The sequence below is a fragment of the Oncorhynchus keta genome, chromosome 2 (genome assembly GCF_023373465.1).
Source record: "Oncorhynchus keta strain PuntledgeMale-10-30-2019 chromosome 2, Oket_V2, whole genome shotgun sequence".
In the NCBI taxonomy this organism is placed as follows: Eukaryota; Metazoa; Chordata; class Actinopteri; order Salmoniformes; family Salmonidae; genus Oncorhynchus; species Oncorhynchus keta.
The window spans coordinates 66,280,654-66,297,721 of record NC_068422.1 but is presented as its reverse complement, the minus strand read 5'-3'; the positions used below and the strand labels follow the sequence as shown (position 1 = coordinate 66,297,721).

Below are 17,068 nucleotides of genomic sequence, written 5' to 3'. Positions count from 1 at the left end.
AGAAACGGTCTCACTCTCCCAGCTGAGCAACACGCACGCCCTCTCACTAGTCACCAGAAACGGTCTCACTCTCCCAGCTGAGCAACACGCACGCCCTCTCACTAGTCACCAGAAACGGTCTCACTCTCACAGCTGAGCAACACGCACGCCCTCTCACTAGTCACCAGAAACGGTCCCTCTCTCACAGCTGAGCAACACGCACGCCCTCTCACTAGTCACCAGAAACGGTCTCACTCTCACAGCTGAGCAGCACGCACCCATCTCACTAGTCACCAGAAACGGTCTCACTCTCACAGCTGAGCAACACGCACGCCCTCTCACTAGTCACCAGAAACGGTCTCACTCTCACAGCTGAGCAGCGCGCACGCCCTCTCATTAGTCACCAGAATCCTCATTTACCCAAGCACTTAACGCTATTGACGTTTCTGCCTCAGCTCTGCTGTTGGCTATACATTTGTACCTGCCTGACATTATTAGAGGCATCTGGCTCAAAAACAGTCTATCCCTGTGTGACCCATAGGCCAATGCTGAACCAAATGCTGAACCAAATGCTGAACCAAGCTGTACAGTGCTGTGATGTTGTTGTGCTGACACAATGTGGTACAAATGGGCAGCAGTAGAGATGAGACCCTGACCAGAGACCAGTGTTGTGTGCAGTCTCTCTGTTGCACAGATGAGCTCTCTGTCTGTCTGTCAGGGCATTACTCGTCCATCATCATAGAGTTAAAAGGCTGTGGAATAGGAGTTGAATAGTGGGAAGTCCAGGCCTCAGGCTTGGAGGAACCATCCAGACGGGAGTGGGTGGGGGTGGGTGTGTGTGGAACCTGACCTGTCTTCCATGGCAGCAGAGGGGGAAGAAGGGAGGGAGAGAGGAAGAGGAGCTGGTGGGTGAAAGAGAGAGAAATATTGACAAGAGTCGGCACAACCAGCAGCCATGGCTGCTTCAAAATGCTATTTTTCAATCTCTCTGACCTAGATGAGAGCTCTTTGTTCTCTTATATCTATCAGTAAAGATTTCAAAATATTTCTATCCAGTCTCTTCTTTTTCCTCCCGTTTCTGTCTTCTCTGTCATTAGGTAGGCAGTAGTGTCATTTCTTCCTTTCTTTTGTCTACTTTTCTTTTAGATGATACATTTTTGGACGGTGTTATTCTAAATAGCTGTTGGATATAAGGAGAGTGTCGGCTAATGGCCGTCACTGGAGACCTAGTCCTGTATGGTGGTAATGAGCGTGTGCACAGTTGGAGATTACCAGTGAGGAGTTATTATATCTCGCTCTTTTCTCTCCCCCACCCACACACTCTTTCTCTCTCCTTCTGACCCTTTCATTCTTCCTTTCATCCTCTCTCCCTCTCTCTCTCGCTCTTTTCTCTCCCCCACCCACACACTCTTTCTCTCTCCTTCTGACCCTTTCATTCTTCCTTTCCATCCTCTCTCCCTCTCTCTCTCGCTCTTTTCTCTCCCCCACCCACACACTCTTTCTCTCTCCTTCTGACCCTTCCTCTCTTCCTTTCCATCCTCTCTCTCTCTCTCTCTTGCTCTCCATCCCCCTGTCTCCAGGTTCATCTCTCTCCCTAATGGTGTGCTCCAGATCTTGGGGGCGGTTAAGGAGGATGGGGGTGCGTACCGCTGTGTGGCCTCCAACTCGGCCCGGAAACGCTTCAGCCAAGATGCCATCCTCACTGTCACTACGGGTATGTTATGCTCTCTGTCTCTCTGTCTCTCTCTCTCTCTCTCTCTCTCTCTCTCTCTCTCTCTCTCTCTCTCTCTCTCTCGACATCTGTAGGCAAGTGATCCCTTTGGATGTGCTTGACCCCTCTGTCTATCTGGGTGTGTTCTTTACATGGACTATTTAGTGGATGGCTTCCTGCTTATATGTCTTTCCTGGAACTCTGCTGGAATGAGAGAGGTAAAGAGACAGAGGTGGCTCCAGACCTATGGTCTCGTGTCTGATATCAGCAGGCTGTAAGCAGCATCTCCACACTCGCGTCTCTTCCCGTCTGACAAAAGGTGCATTAATGATGGAGATAAATCCTGGCCTTTAATTGGCTCCGTCAGACTTGAGTGTCTGTGGAAGGTCTACGTCTAGATCTGCTTCTATGTGAGCGTTAGCGAGCACACACACACACACACACACAGAGGGAGACAAAGACACACACACACACACACACACACACACACACACACACACACACACACACACACACACACACACACACACACACACACACACACACACACACACACACAGAGGGAGACAAAGACACACACACACCCACACACACACACACAGAGGGAGACAAAGACACACACACACACACACACACACACACACACACAGAGGGAGACAAAGACACACACACACACACACACACACACACACACACACACACACACACACACACACACACACACACACACACACAGAGGGAGACATAGACACACACACACAGAGAGAGGCAGAAACACAGACCGTTTAGCATCGTAGAATGTATGCACACATGACTGTAAGTCGCTTTGGATAAAAGCGTCTGCTAAATGGCATATATTATTATTATTATTATCAGAAACATGTCTGAGTTTTAACAACTATTGGCCCTATTGAGCTTTTTGCCTGTACACAAGACTGAACTGTCTAGTAATGCCTGCACCCCGTGGAACAGCTAAGGAAACAGAGATGAATCACCTCTCTGCAGCATGTGCGCACACACACACGCACGCACGCACGCACACACACACACACACACACACACACACACACACACACACACACACACACACACACACACACACACACACACACACACACACACACACACACACACACACACACAGAGGCAAGCACGCACACTCACAAATAGACACTCTCACGTAGAGACACACATACACATGCAGACACGCCCAAAACTCTTGAGATTCACAGACAATGCACAGAAGCGAATGGCAGACTGATTGTGAGGACACTAGCTTCACTCATTCAACTGTGCATTATGTTGATGCCTCGATGCTACTTGACACGCGTATACCTTCTCTCTCTCCCACACACACACACACGGATGTGTACACAAACACCACACAACGCGCACACACACAGTCACATATTTCACACACGCGCACACAGAAACGCACACACACACACACACACACACACCACTCTCACAGACAGCCTGAGCAGGTGTTTACAGCTTTTTCCCACTTCCCAATATCCAACAGACTGTGTGAACTAATGCTAACTTACAGTAGCATGTATTTGGTGTGACACAAAGCCCTGCTGCCTTAGAAACCTGGAGGTCATGGAAGAAAGACGTTACATGAAACGCAAATCTAATGCCATCACATCGCTTAGCCTTCACTGTGGAGAGGTTTATGATTTAGAATGCCTGAACACACACGCATTCTCCCTGACAGAATGATGCGGAGCACGTCGCCTCCACTTATTCAATTGTACATCGTCTATACCTTTCACATACCGAACAAAATATAATATCAACGCAACAATTTCAAAGATTTGACTGAGTTACAGTTCATATTAGGAAAACAGTCAATTGAAAGATATTCATTAGGCTCTAGTCTATAGATTTTAAAATGGGCAGGGGTGCAGCCACCCACTGGGAAGCCAGGCCCAGCCAGCAGAATGAGTTTGTCCCCACGAAATGGCTTTATTACAGACAGAAATACTCCTCAGCACCCCCCACCCCTCATCAGACGATCATGCAGATGAAGAAGCCGGATGTGGAGGTCCTGGGCTAGCGTGGTTACACAAAGTCTGTGGTTGTGAGGCTGCTTGGACACACTGGCAAATTCTCTAAAATGACGTTGGAGGCAGATTATGGTAGAGAATGAACATTAAATTATCTGGCAACAGCTCTGGTGGACATTCTTGAAGTCAGCATGTCAATTGCACACTCCCTCAAAACTTGAAAAAGTCTGTGGCATTGAGTGGTGTGACAAAACTGCACATTTTAAAGCGGCCTTTTATTGTCTACAGCACAAGGTGCACCTCTGCAATGATCATGCTGTTTATCTTGGCGAAGGAGAAATGTTCACTAACAGGAATGTAAACAAATCTATGCACAAAATCTGAGAGAAATAAGCTATTTGTGCGTATGGAAAATGTCAGGAATTGTCAGATCATGAAACACAAACACTTCACATGTTGCGTTTATATTTTTGTCCAGTGCACTTTCTCTCTCTCTCATGCACGCATTCACACACGCACACACACTGAGCACAGAACTTACACAAAACCCTATCATCCTGGGAGAACTCGACGGGCCCATTTTTAAAGCCCTCATGCATAAGCAAGTAGTGCTATATGAATGCTCAATGATTAATTAATAATGTGCTTACAGTATCCCAGGAACCCTGCTGGAGCTCATTATCATAATGTAGGCTCTGAGCAGAGACAGGCAGAGCAGGCCCCGGCACAGGCAGTGTGATGGGCCTCCCTTCCTACCATAATTACCCCCAGAGCCTCTCACACAGAGCCACTAAAAATAAGGGCCTCATCTGCTCTGCTAATGCACACTTCTATTCCTCCAAGAAAACGATAGAGATTTATTTAGTCATATAATTTGGCAGAATTATACCACCAGGCTCTAAGTTAGGCCCTCACTGCCTCTCCTCCATTATCTGACTCGCCTCTCTCTCTCTCTCTCTCTCTCTCTCTCTCTCTCTCTCTCTCTCTCTCTCTCTCTCTCTCTCTCTCTCTCTCTCTCCATCTTCCCCTCGTTTACTCTCTATCAGTCCGTCTCTACAATAAGTGACTCCAAAGAGGTTTAGCATACATAATATAGAGCCTTCTGTCCTCTCTTAAGCCCATTGGGGCAGCTAGCTAGCCTGGTTGTGCTGCATTCATTCTATTTTAACCAGGCTAGTAGCTAGCTCTGTCTCCTCCACTCCTCTTCCTGACAGTGCTGCTTGCTGTCCTAAACAGAGTTGCCAACGATTTTTCAGTGAGAATCTCTATTGGCTCCTTGATTTGTTGCTATAAGTCGCTAGATGACGTTTGGCATTGCCGCAACGACGTCACAACACTAATTGGCCCTGACCCTCCGACCTGGATGACCATTCCCAATTGTCTTAAATGCACTGAAGTCGAAAGTCGGACATTTCTGACAAGGGCCCCAGCATTGTCTTACATCAGATAGTTTAGGCAGGGTTGTGGTGCTGAGTTCATTAGTAGGTCATTTGTGGTGTTAGAATGACGCTGTCTGATATGAGACATTGATGGTTAGAGTTGGTTGTGTTTGTGTCTGTGTTGTGTCTACGTGCACAGGTCCTGGCCCTGCCCAAAATGAGGTAGTGATCGTGGCACCTCCCCAGAATGCCACGGTGGTGCAGGGGCGTCCAGCGGTGATGGAATGCATGGCCCAGGGGGGGCAGCCCAAACCCCTGGTGTCCTGGAGCAGACAGGGTAAGACTCTCAATCCCTCCCATCGGTCGATCTACAGGGGCTCCCGAGTGGCGCAGCGGTCTAAGGCACTGCATCTCAGTGTAGGAGGCGTCACTACAGTACCTGGTTCCAGGTTGTATCACATCCGGCCTTGATTGGGAGTCCCATAGGGCGGTGCACAATTGGCCCAGCATCGTCCAGGTTTGGCTGGGGTAGGCCGTCATTGTAAATTAGAATTTGTTCTTAACTGACTTGCCTTGTTAAAGGAAAACATTTAAAATATCAGTGCTAGAGGCGTCACTACAGACCCTGGTTCGATTCCAGGCTGTATCACAACCGGCCGTGATTGGGATCCCATAGGGCAGCCATGGTAGGCCACCATTTTAAATAATAATTTGTTCTTAATTGACTTACCTAGTAAAATAAGAAATACAATAAAAATAGGCTCACTACCAATATCACAACGAGAGGCTGGTCCATACTTTGGTACTAGGCTCCTGTGTTATTCCTGTAATATCTTCATTGTGTTTCATATTTCTACCTTTGCTGACAAAACAACTCTAGTCATCACAGAGGTCTCACAGTGCCACCTAGTGGCTGGATATGCTCATTATACTTTTCTGTGATTGGCATTCAACTGCTAAACTGAGCCGGCATGAAATGCCAAGTGTTGTGTGTGTGCAGCTACAGTTTTTAATTGCGTTAGTTTGGTCTTTTCTGATATTTTTTTCTCTGAAATCGCCTGTCTCTTCTCTGTTCCTTTCTGCTCTTTCTCCTGGACACAGACGGGAAGCCCATCGCCACCGACGTGGTTGTCCTGGAAACTAACCTGGTGATCCCCAACACACGGCGTTACCATGCGGGGGTCTACGTCTGCCGTGCCAACAAACCCAAGACCCGCGAGTTTGTCATAGCCGCAGCTGAACTGCACGTGCCAGGTAAGAAAAATAATATGTGAGGTTGAGAATGTGATATAGATTGCATGTTTGGCTTCGGTCTTAGAGCTCTGGTTTGCATGTTTGGCTTCGGTCTTAGAGCTCTGGTTTGCATGTTTGGCTTCGGTCTTAGAGCTCTGGTTTGCATGTTTGGCTTCGGTCTTAGAGCTCTGGTTTGCATGTTTGGCTTCGGTCTTAGAGCTCTGGTTTGCATGTTTGGCTTCGGTCTTAGAGCTCTGGTTTGCATGTTTGGCTTCGGTCTTAAAGATCTGGTTTGCATGTTTGGCTTCGGTCTTAAAGATCTGGTTTGCATGTTTGGCTTCGATCTTAGAGCTCTGGTTTGCATGTTTGGCTTCGGTCTTAAAGATCTGGTTTGCATGTTTGGCTTCGGTCTTAAAGATCTGGTTTGCATGTTTGGCTTCGGTCTTAGAGCTCTGGTTTGCATGTTTGACTTCGGTCTTAGAGCTCTGGTTTGCATGTTTGGTTTCGGTCTTAGAGCTCTGGTTTGTATGTTTGGCTTCGATGTTTGGTTTGTATGTTTGGCTTCGTACAGCTCTTTTGCATGTTTGGCTTCGGTCTTAGAGCTCTGGTTTGCATGTTTGGCTTCTTAGAGCTCTTTTGCAGTTTGGCTTCGGTCTTAGCTCTGGTTTGCATGTTTGGCTTCGATCGTACAGCTCTGGTTTGTATGTTTGACAGCTCTGGTTTGCATGTTTGGCTTCGGTCTTATCTGGTTTGCAGAGCTCTGGTTTGCATGTTTGACTTCTGGTTTGTATCTTATCTTAGAGCTCTGGTTTGCATGTTTGACTTCGATCTTAGAGCTCTGGTTTGCATGTTTGGCTTCGGTCTTACAGCTCTGGTTTGCATGTTTGACTTCGATCTTAGAGCTCTGGTTTGCATGTTTGACTTCGATCGTACAGCTCTGGTCCTTTTCAGTAAATTGTAATATATGCTTCTGTGAAGGATTTTTTTTTTCCTAAGAAGGATGTTTCTCTATTTGCATTCTCCCAGCCCCACCAGTAATCCTCCAGCCCCCAGAGACGGTGTCTCTCTCTCGGGGAAACACAGCCAGGTTTGTGTGTAACAGCTCTGGGGAGCCTCCCCCGGTGCTGCACTGGCTGAAGAATGGCAAGCCTGTCAAGTCTAACGGGCGGGTGAAGACCCAGAGCCCTGGGGTGCTGCTCATCAACCAGCTGGGCCTGGACGACACAGGGTACTACCAGTGCATCGCTGACAACGCTCTGGGGACGGCCTGCGCCACAGCCAAGCTGTCTGTCATTGTGAGAGAGGGTCTACCCAGCCCACCACACCAGCTCTCTGCCACGCCCCAATCAAGCACCACCGCCCTCCTCACCTGGGAACGGCCCGAACACAACAGTGACCAGATTATAGGCTTCTCTGTGCACTACCAGCCCACTTCAGGTGTGTATGTGTGTGTGATGGACAAACCTACAGGCTTGTACGTATGATATCTATCCACAAGGACGCTAGCTAGTTTCAAGTGTATAGGCATTAACATGCATAGGTGCCTGGCTCCTTGGTAGCATGGTAGAGAAGGACACTGTCAGGTCAGGCTGAGTGTGTCCTGTGCTCCTGGTAAAACACAGAACTTGTGTGGTCCACAGGCTCTGATCACATGGAATACCAGTTTGCTGTGAACAACGACACCACAGAGTACCATGTGAAGGAGCTACTGCCACACACAGCCTATACCTTCTACGTGGTGGCCTACTCCCCCATGGGAGCTAGTCGCCCGTCACGGCCCGTTACCGTGGAGATGCTGGAGGACGGTGAGTAGGCGTGAAGACCACAGACCTCACTCCTCAAAGGAAAATAACAGTGACACGGTTAGATCTAATCCATACAACGGCCTACATGAGTCATTGTACACTTGAGAATAAATAGACTGCATGGCGCAGTCAACTGTAATACGAACTATATTATGCACCAATGACGCACAAAAGTAGATATTGTTGCCCGTCAACCAACTATGTGATTCTACTTGGTTGCTAAGAGCTAATGTAATGAATAAAGTGGTTTAGGAGTCTGCAGAATAGTATGGTTGATGTATGGATACTAAGAGTGTCCTGTACCTGATCTGACATGCTGTACTCCCCTGTGCCCCTCCAGAGAATATGATCTGCTACTTAAGTCACCAGACACTAGATCCAGGGTTAGCTGTAATGACACGTTAATACCAAGAATGTCCTGCCATGCTCTACCCCACAGTACCCAGTGCCCCTCCACAGCTGTCCCTGCTCAGCACCTCCCCTACAGACATCAGAGTGATGTGGCTGCCCCTGTCCTCCCAGCACACCAGAGGAGCTGTCACCCGCTACCGCATCGACTACTCCACACTGGAACAGGGTGAGCCGAGCGCCATCTACTGTCACGGAGGCCACAGTACTGCACTGCTGTCCTGTGTTATTACAACACTGTCTGGTATTAGAAAGTGGTGGTACATGTGTTCATGTTTCAGGAAGAACAATTGTGGATTTTAAACATTAAGTATTGAAGAGTGACTTAGGGTATAAGCCCAAAGCATAAAGTGTTCTGTTCTATCCATGGTATGCAATGAGTCATCAGGTATTCCATAATAGGATAATGGATTGTGGTGATAGTGTGCCATGAGTGGCCTTGCAACCCATCTTCTTGAATCTAATGTGTGTGTGTTTACTGCAGTGGACAACGTGTTTTCTGTGGAGGTGGGGGGGAATGAGACTCAGCTTACCTTGCGGGAGCTGCAGCCTAACCAGGCCTATCGGCTGCGGATGGCGGCCGGAACGGGAGCAGGCTTTGGTGTGCCGTCAGAGTGGAACCAGCACCACACCCCAGCCCACTTTAACCACAGCATGGGTGAGACCTCTCTGTCTATCTGTCTGTCTGTCTGTCTGTCTGTCTGTCTGTGTGTGTGTGTGTGTCACACCCTTCAACTTCAGCATCAATATCCACCACAATAAGTGACCTGACCCGGTATGGTCCTTAACCTTTACCTGGATAAATAATCTCATTGAGAACATGTATATTTCAAGATAGACCTGGGTCCAATCAAGACAGCAGCAGGGGGAACAAAGTTTCAGAAAATTAAAATCAAAAATCACATTTTATACACGTGTTTAGCAGATGTTATTGCGGGTGTCGCAAAATGCTTGTCAGGCATGCAGTAATAACAAGCACGCCATAAACAAATGATAGATGTAGTAAAACTCATATATATTATTATTATCCTTGTACATAAGAGCAGCCTCCACTTTCCCATTCTCATACTAGAACTATCACGTTTCAGGAGAAGACTCAGGTGCAGACAGTGTCGAAGTAACAAACGTTTATTACTAGATCAGGGGTCAGACAAAACGACAGGTCAAGGGGTAGGCAGAGGTCAGTAATCCAGATCAGAGTTCATAAAGTACAGAACGGCAGGCAGTCATGGGGTCAGGGCAGGCAGTGGTCAGTAATCCAGATCAGAGTTCATAAAGTACAGAACGGCAGGCAGTCATGGGGTCAGGGCAGGCAGAGGTCAGTAATCCAGATCAGAGTTCATAAAGTACAGAACGGCAGGCAGTCATGGGGTCAGGGCAGGCAGAGGTCAGTAATCCAGATCAGAGTTCATAAAGTACAGAACGGCAGGCAGTCATGGGGTCAGGGCAGGCAGAGGTCAGTAATCCAGAGTGGTGTTACAAGGTACAGAACGGCAGGCAGTCATGGGGTCAGGGCAGGCAGAGGTCAGTAATCCAGATCACAGTTCATAAAGTACAGAACGGCAGGCAGTCATGGGGTCAGGGCAGGCAGAGGTCAGTAATCCAGATCAGAGTTCATAAAGTACAGAACTGCAGGCAGTCATGGGGTCAGGGCAGGCAGAGGTCAGTAATCCAGATCAGAGTTCATAAAGTACAGAACTGCAGGCAGTCATGGGGTCAGGGCAGGCAGAGGTCAGTAATCCAGATCAGAGTTCATAAAGTACAGAACGGCAGGCAGTCATGGGGTCAGGGCAGGCAGAGGTCAGTAATCCAGATCACAGTCCATAAAGTACAGAACGGCAGGCAGTCATGGGGTCAGGGCAGGCAGAGGTCAGTAATCCAGATCAGAGTTCATAAAGTACAGAACGGCAGGCAGTCATGGGGTCAGGGCAGGCAGAGGTCAGTAATCCAGATCAGAGTTCATAAAGTACAGAACGGCAGGCAGTCATGGGGTCAGGGCAGGCAGAGGTCAGTAATCCAGATCAGAGTTCATAAAGTACAGAACGGCAGGCAGTCATGGGGTCAGGGCAGGCAGAGGTCAGTAATCCAGATCACAGTCCATAAAGTACAGAACGGCAGGCAGTCATGGGGTCAGGGCAGGCAGAGGTCAGTAATCCAGATCAGAGTTCATAAAGTACAGAACTGCAGGCAGTCATGGGGTCAGGGCAGGCAGAGGTCAGTAATCCAGAGTGGTGTTACAAGGTACAGAACGGCAGGCAGTCATGGGGTCAGGGCAGGCAGAGGTCAGTAATCCAGATCAGAGTTCATAAAGTACAGAACTGCAGGCAGTCATGGGGTCAGGGCAGGCAGAGGTCAGTAATCCAGATCAGAGTTCATAAAGTACAGAACTGCAGGCAGTCATGGGGTCAGGGCAGGCAGAGGTCAGTAATTCAGAGTGGTGTCACAAGGTACAGAACGTCAGGCAGTCATGGGGTCAGGGCAGGCAGAGGTCAGTAATTCAGAGTGGTGTTACAAGGTACAGAACGGCAGGCAGTCATGGGGTCAGGGCGGCAGAGGTCAGTAATTCAGAGTGGTGTTACAAGGTACAGAACGGCAGGCAGTCATGGGGTCAGGGCAGGCAGAGGTCAGTAATTCAGAGTGGTGTTACAAGGTACAGAACTGCAGGCAGTCATGGGGTCAGGGCAGGCAGAGGTCAGTAATTCAGAGTGGTGTCACAAGGTACAGAACGGCAGGCAGTCATGGGGTCAGGGCAGGCAGAGGTCAGTAATCCAAATCAGAGTTCATAAAGTACAGAACGGCAGGCAGTCATGGGGTCAGGGCAGGCAGTGGTCAGTAATCCAGATCAGAGTTCATAAAGTACAGAACGGCAGGCAGTCATGGGGTCAGGGCAGGCAGAGGTCAGTAATCCAGATCACAGTCCATAAAGTACAGAACGGCAGGCAGTCATGGGGTCAGGGCAGGCAGAGGTCAGTAATCCAGATCAGAGTTCATAAAGTACAGAACGGCAGGCAGTCATGGGGTCAGGGCAGGCAGAGGTCAGTAATCCAGATCAGAGTTCATAAAGTACAGAACGGCAGGCAGTCATGGGGTCAGGGCAGGCAGAGGTCAGTAATCCAGATCAGAGTTCATAAAGTACAGAACGGCAGGCAGTCATGGGGTCAGGGCAGGCAGAGGTCAGTAATCCAGATCACAGTCCATAAAGTACAGAACGGCAGGCAGTCATGGGGTCAGGGCAGGCAGAGGTCAGTAATCCAGATCACAGTCCATAAAGTACAGAACGGCAGGCAGTCATGGGGTCAGGGCAGGCAGAGGTCAGTAATCCAGATCACAGTCCATAAAGTACAGAACGGCAGGCAGTCATGGGGTCAGGGCAGGCAGAGGTCAGTAATCCAGATCAGAGTTCATAAAGTACAGAACTGCAGGCAGTCATGGGGTCAGGGCAGGCAGAGGTCAGTAATCCAGATCACAGTCCATAAAGTACAGAACGGCAGGCAGTCATGGGGTCAGGGCAGGCAGAGGTCAGTAATCCAGATCAGAGTTCATAAAGTACAGAACGGCAGGCAGTCATGGGGTCAGGGCAGGCAGAGGTCAGTAATCCAGATCAGAGTTCATAAAGTACAGAACTGCAGGCAGTCATGGGGTCAGGGCAGGCAGTGGTCAGTAATCAAGATCAGAGTTCATAAAGTACAGAACTGCAGGCAGTCATGGGGTCAGGGCAGGCAGAGGTCAGTAATCCAGATCAGAGTTCATAAAGTACAGAACTGCAGGCAGTCATGGGGTCAGGGCAGGCAGAGGTCAGTAATCCAGATCAGAGTTCATAAAGTACAGAACTGCAGGCAGTCATGGGGTCAGGGCAGGCAGTGGTCAGTAATCAAGATCAGAGTTCATAAAGTACAGAACTGCAGGCAGTCATGGGGTCAGGGCAGGCAGAGGTCAGTAATTCAGAGTGGTGTCACAAGGTACTTACAGAACGGCAGGCAGTCATGGGGTCAGGGCAGGCAGAGGTCAGTAATTCAGAGTGGTGTTACAAGGTACAGAACGGCAGGCAGTCATGGGGTCAGGGCGGCAGAGGTCAGTAATTCAGAGTGGTGTTACAAGGTACAGAACGGCAGGCAGTCATGGGGTCAGGGCAGGCAGAGGTCAGTAATTCAGAGTGGTGTTACAAGGTACAGAACTGCAGGCAGTCATGGGGTCAGGGCAGGCAGAGGTCAGTAATCCAGATCACAGTCCATAAAGTACAGAACGGCAGGCAGTCATGGGGTCAGGGCAGGCAGAGGTCAGTAATCCAGATCAGAGTTCATAAAGTACAGAACTGCAGGCAGTCATGGGGTCAGGGCAGGCAGAGGTCAGTAATCCAGATCAGAGTTCATAAAGTACAGAACGGCAGGCAGTCATGGGGTCAGGGCAGGCAGTGGTCAGTAATCCAGATCAGAGTTCATAAAGTACAGAACGGCAGGCAGTCATGGGGTCAGGGCAGGCAGAGGTCAGTAATCCAGATCACAGTCCATAAAGTACAGAACGGCAGGCAGTCATGGGGTCAGGGCAGGCAGAGGTCAGTAATCCAGATCACAGTCCATAAAGTACAGAACGGCAGGCAGTCATGGGGTCAGGGCAGGCAGAGGTCAGTAATCCAGATCACAGTCCATAAAGTACAGAACGGCAGGCAGTCATGGGGTCAGGGCAGGCAGAGGTCAGTAATCCAGATCAGAGTTCATAAAGTACAGAACTGCAGGCAGTCATGGGGTCAGGGCAGGCAGAGGTCAGTAATCCAGATCACGGTCCATAAAGTACAGAACGGCAGGCAGTCATGGGGTCAGGGCAGGCAGAGGTCAGTAATCCAGATCAGAGTTCATAAAGTACAGAACGGCAGGCAGTCATGGGGTCAGGGCAGGCAGAGGTCAGTAATCCAGATCAGAGTTCATAAAGTACAGAACTGCAGGCAGTCATGGGGTCAGGGCAGGCAGTGGTCAGTAATCAAGATCAGAGTTCATAAAGTACAGAACTGCAGGCAGTCATGGGGTCAGGGCAGGCAGAGGTCAGTAATTCAGAGTGGTGTCACAAGGTACAGAACGGCAGGCAGTCATGGGGTCAGGGCGGCAGAGGTCAGTAATTCAGAGTGGTGTTACAAGGTACAGAACGGCAGGCAGTCATGGGGTCAGGGCAGGCAGAGGTCAGTAATTCAGAGTGGTGTCACAAGGTACAGAACGGCAGGCAGTCATGGGGTCAGGGCAGGCAGAGGTCAGTAATTCAGAGTGGTGTTACAAGGTACAGAACGGCAGGCAGTCATGGGGTCAGGGCAGGCAGAGGTCAGTAATTCAGAGTGGTGTTACAAGGTACAGAACGGCAGGCAGTCATGGGGTCAGGGCGGCAGAGGTCAGTAATTCAGAGTGGTGTTACAAGGTACAGAACGGCAAGCAGTCATGGGGTCAGGGCAGGCAGAGGTCAGTAATTCAGAGTGGTGTTACAAGGTACAGAACTGCAGGCAGTCATGGGGTCAGGGCAGGCAGAGGTCAGTAATTCAGAGTGGTGTTACAAGGTACAGAACGGCAGGCAGTCATGGGGTCAGGGCAGGCAGAGGTCAGTAATCCAGATCACAGTTCATAAAGTACAGAACGGCAGGCAGTCATGGGGTCAGGGCAGGCAGAGGTCAGTAATCCAGATCACAGTCCATAAAGTACAGAACGGCAGGCAGTCATGGGGTCAGGGCAGGCAGAGGTCAGTAATCCAGATCACAGTCCATAAAGTACAGAACGGCAGGCAGTCATGGGGTCAGGGCAGGCAGAGGTCAGTAATCCAGATCACAGTCCATAAAGTACAGAACGGCAGGCAGTCATGGGGTCAGGGCAGGCAGAGGTCAGTAATCCAGATCAGAGTTCATAAAGTACAGAACTGCAGGCAGTCATGGGGTCAGGGCAGGCAGAGGTCAGTAATCCAGATCACAGTCCATAAAGTACAGAACAGCAGGCAGTCATGGGGTCAGGGCAGGCAGAGGTCAGTAATCCAGATCAGAGTTCATAAAGTACAGAACTGCAGGCAGTCATTGGGTCAGGGCAGGCAGTGGTCAGTAATCAAGATCAGAGTTCATAAAGTACAGAACTGCAGGCAGTCATGGGGTCAGGGCAGGCAGAGGTCAGTAATTCAGAGTGGTGTCACAAGGTACAGAACGGCAGGCAGTCATGGGGTCAGGGCAGGCAGAGGTCAGTAATTCAGAGTGGTGTTACAAGGTACAGAACGGCAGGCAGTCATGGGGTCAGGGCAGGCAGAGGTCAGTAATTCAGAGTGGTGTCACAAGGTACAGAACGGCAGGCAGTCATGGGGTCAGGGCGGCAGAGGTCAGTAATTCAGAGTGGTGTTACAAGGTACAGAACGGCAGGCAGTCATGGGGTCAGGGCAGGCAGAGGTCAGTAATTCAGAGTGGTGTTACAAGGTACAGAACTGCAGGCAGTCATGGGGTCAGGGCAGGCAGAGGTCAGTAATTCAGAGTGGTGTTACAAGGTACAGAACGGCAGGCAGGCTCAGGGCAGGCAGAATGGTCAAGAACCGGGAAAACTGGAACACAGGTAGGCTTGATGAACAAAACAAACTGGCAACAGACAAACATAACACAGGTTTAAATACACTTGGATGAATGGGGAAAATGGGCAACACCTGGAGGAGGGTGGAGACGAGCACAAAGACGGGTGAAACAGATCAGGGTTTGACAATAACTTAAGTATACTAGCACTGAAAAGAACACTGTGGCCTTCCATTCAAGCTGACTGTTCATGGCTGGGCAGTGTCATGTTGTTGAATACACCTTCACCTACACATTTGCATCAGCCATACAATTGCTCTCCATTCAGGGGCAAGGCAACATGGCTGACTGTGCCTCTTACAATGTATGTGTTTGTGTCTGAGGTTCTTGGTAAAGGCAGAAGATCTATTCAATCCTTTTCTATACAGTGACTAAGCTCTCACGAATGCCATTCATTCACATGAGAAGAAAATCTGTTAATACACGCAAGAAGATAATCTTACTGAATTGTCAGTTCATGTGAATAATGGCTGGAATAGAAGAAATGGAATGGTATTTGAACACACACAAACCAATTGATACATTTCCATTAATTTTTTTTTTTTTTTTTTTTTTTTTCACCTTTATTTAACCAGGTAGGCTAGTTGAGAACAAGTTCTCATTTGCAACTGCGACCTGGCCAAGATAAAGCATAGCAGTGTGAACAGACAACACAGAGTTACACATGGAGTAAACAATTAGCAAGTCAATAACACAGTAGAAAAAATGGGCAGTCTATATACAATGTGTGCAAAAGGCATGAGGAGGTAGGCGAATAATACAATTTTGCAGATTAACACTGGTGATAAATGATCAGATGGGCATGTACAGGTAGAGATGTTGGTGTGCAAAAGAGCAGAAAAGTAAATAAATAAAAACATGATAAAAACAGTATGGGAATGAGGTAGGTGAAAAGGGTGAGCTATTTACCAATAGACTATGTACAGCTGCAGCGATCGGTTAGCTGCTCGGATAGCTGATGTTTGAAGTTGGTGAGGGAGATAAAAGTCTCCAACTTCAGCGATTTTGCAATTCGTTCCAGTCACAGGCAGCAGAGTACTGGAACGAAAGGCGGCCAAATGAGGTGTTGGCTTTAGGGATGATCAGTGAGATACACCTGCTGGAGCGCGTGCTACGGATGGGTGTTGCCATCGTGACCAGTGAACTGAGATAAGGCGGAGCTTTACCTAGCATGGACTTGTAGATGACCTGGAGCCAGTGGGTCTGGCGACGAATATGTAGTGAGGGCCAGCCGACTAGAGCATACAAGTCGCAGTGGTGGGTGGTATAAGGTGCTTTAGTGACAAAACGGATGGCACTGTGATAGACTGCATCCAGTTTGCTGAGTAGAGTGTTGGAAGCCATTTTGTAGATGACATCGCCGAAGTCGAGGATCGGTAGGATAGTCAGTTTTACTAGGGTAAGCTTGGCAGCGTGAGTGAAGGAGGCTTTGTTGCGGAATAGAAAGCCGACTCTGGATTTGATTTTTGATTGGAGATGTTTGATGTGAGTCTGGAAGGAGAGTTTGCAGTCTAGCCAGACACCTAGGTACTTATAGATGTCCACATATTCAAGGTTGGAACCATCCAGGGTGGTGATGCTAGTCGGGCATGCGGGTGCAGGCAGCGATCGGTTGAAAAGCATGCATTTGGTTTTACTCGCGTTTAGGAGCAGTTGGAGGCCACGGAAGGAGTGCTGTATGGCATTGAAGCTCGTTTGGAGGTTGGATAGCACAGTGTCCAATGACGGGCCGAAAGTATATAGAATGGTGTCGTCTGCGTAGAGGTGGATCAGGGAATCGCCCGCAGCAAGAGCAACATCATTGATATATACAGAGAAAAGAGTCGGCCCGAGAATTGAACCCTGTGGCACCCCCATAGAGACTGCCAGAGGACCGGACAGCATGCCCTCCGATTTGACACACTGAACTCTGTCTGCAAAGTAATTGGTGAACCAGGCAAGGCAGTCATCCGAAAAACCGAGGCTGTTGA

At 49.0% G+C, this 17,068-nt stretch overlaps 1 protein-coding gene and 1 long non-coding RNA gene across 6 annotated transcripts in view; both read left to right on the top strand.

Moving 5' to 3' along the window:
- LOC118393798 (immunoglobulin superfamily DCC subclass member 4-like) overlaps window positions 1–17,068 on the top strand; it is a 61,243-nt gene that overhangs the window by 24,442 nt on the left and 19,733 nt on the right. The window contains exons 4-10 of the mRNA XM_052480908.1: window positions 1,560–1,693; window positions 5,278–5,415; window positions 6,180–6,332; window positions 7,338–7,748; window positions 7,952–8,116; window positions 8,556–8,693; window positions 9,009–9,182. Of these exons, the coding sequence (XP_052336868.1) occupies window positions 1,560–1,693; window positions 5,278–5,415; window positions 6,180–6,332; window positions 7,338–7,748; window positions 7,952–8,116; window positions 8,556–8,693; window positions 9,009–9,182 (1,313 nt within the window). The remainder of the gene's footprint in view (window positions 1–1,559; window positions 1,694–5,277; window positions 5,416–6,179; window positions 6,333–7,337; window positions 7,749–7,951; window positions 8,117–8,555; window positions 8,694–9,008; window positions 9,183–17,068) is intronic.
- LOC127912119 (uncharacterized) lies at window positions 11,131–15,339 on the top strand. Of its 5 annotated transcripts, none has more exons than XR_008080873.1 (3): window positions 11,131–11,283; window positions 14,790–14,816; window positions 15,020–15,339. It is a non-coding gene; the product is annotated as an uncharacterized LOC127912119 (long non-coding RNA). The 5 variants fall into 5 exon arrangements; XR_008080884.1 differs by lacking the exon at window positions 14,790–14,816 and adding an exon at window positions 14,654–14,680; XR_008080917.1 differs by having other exon boundaries at window positions 14,654–14,816.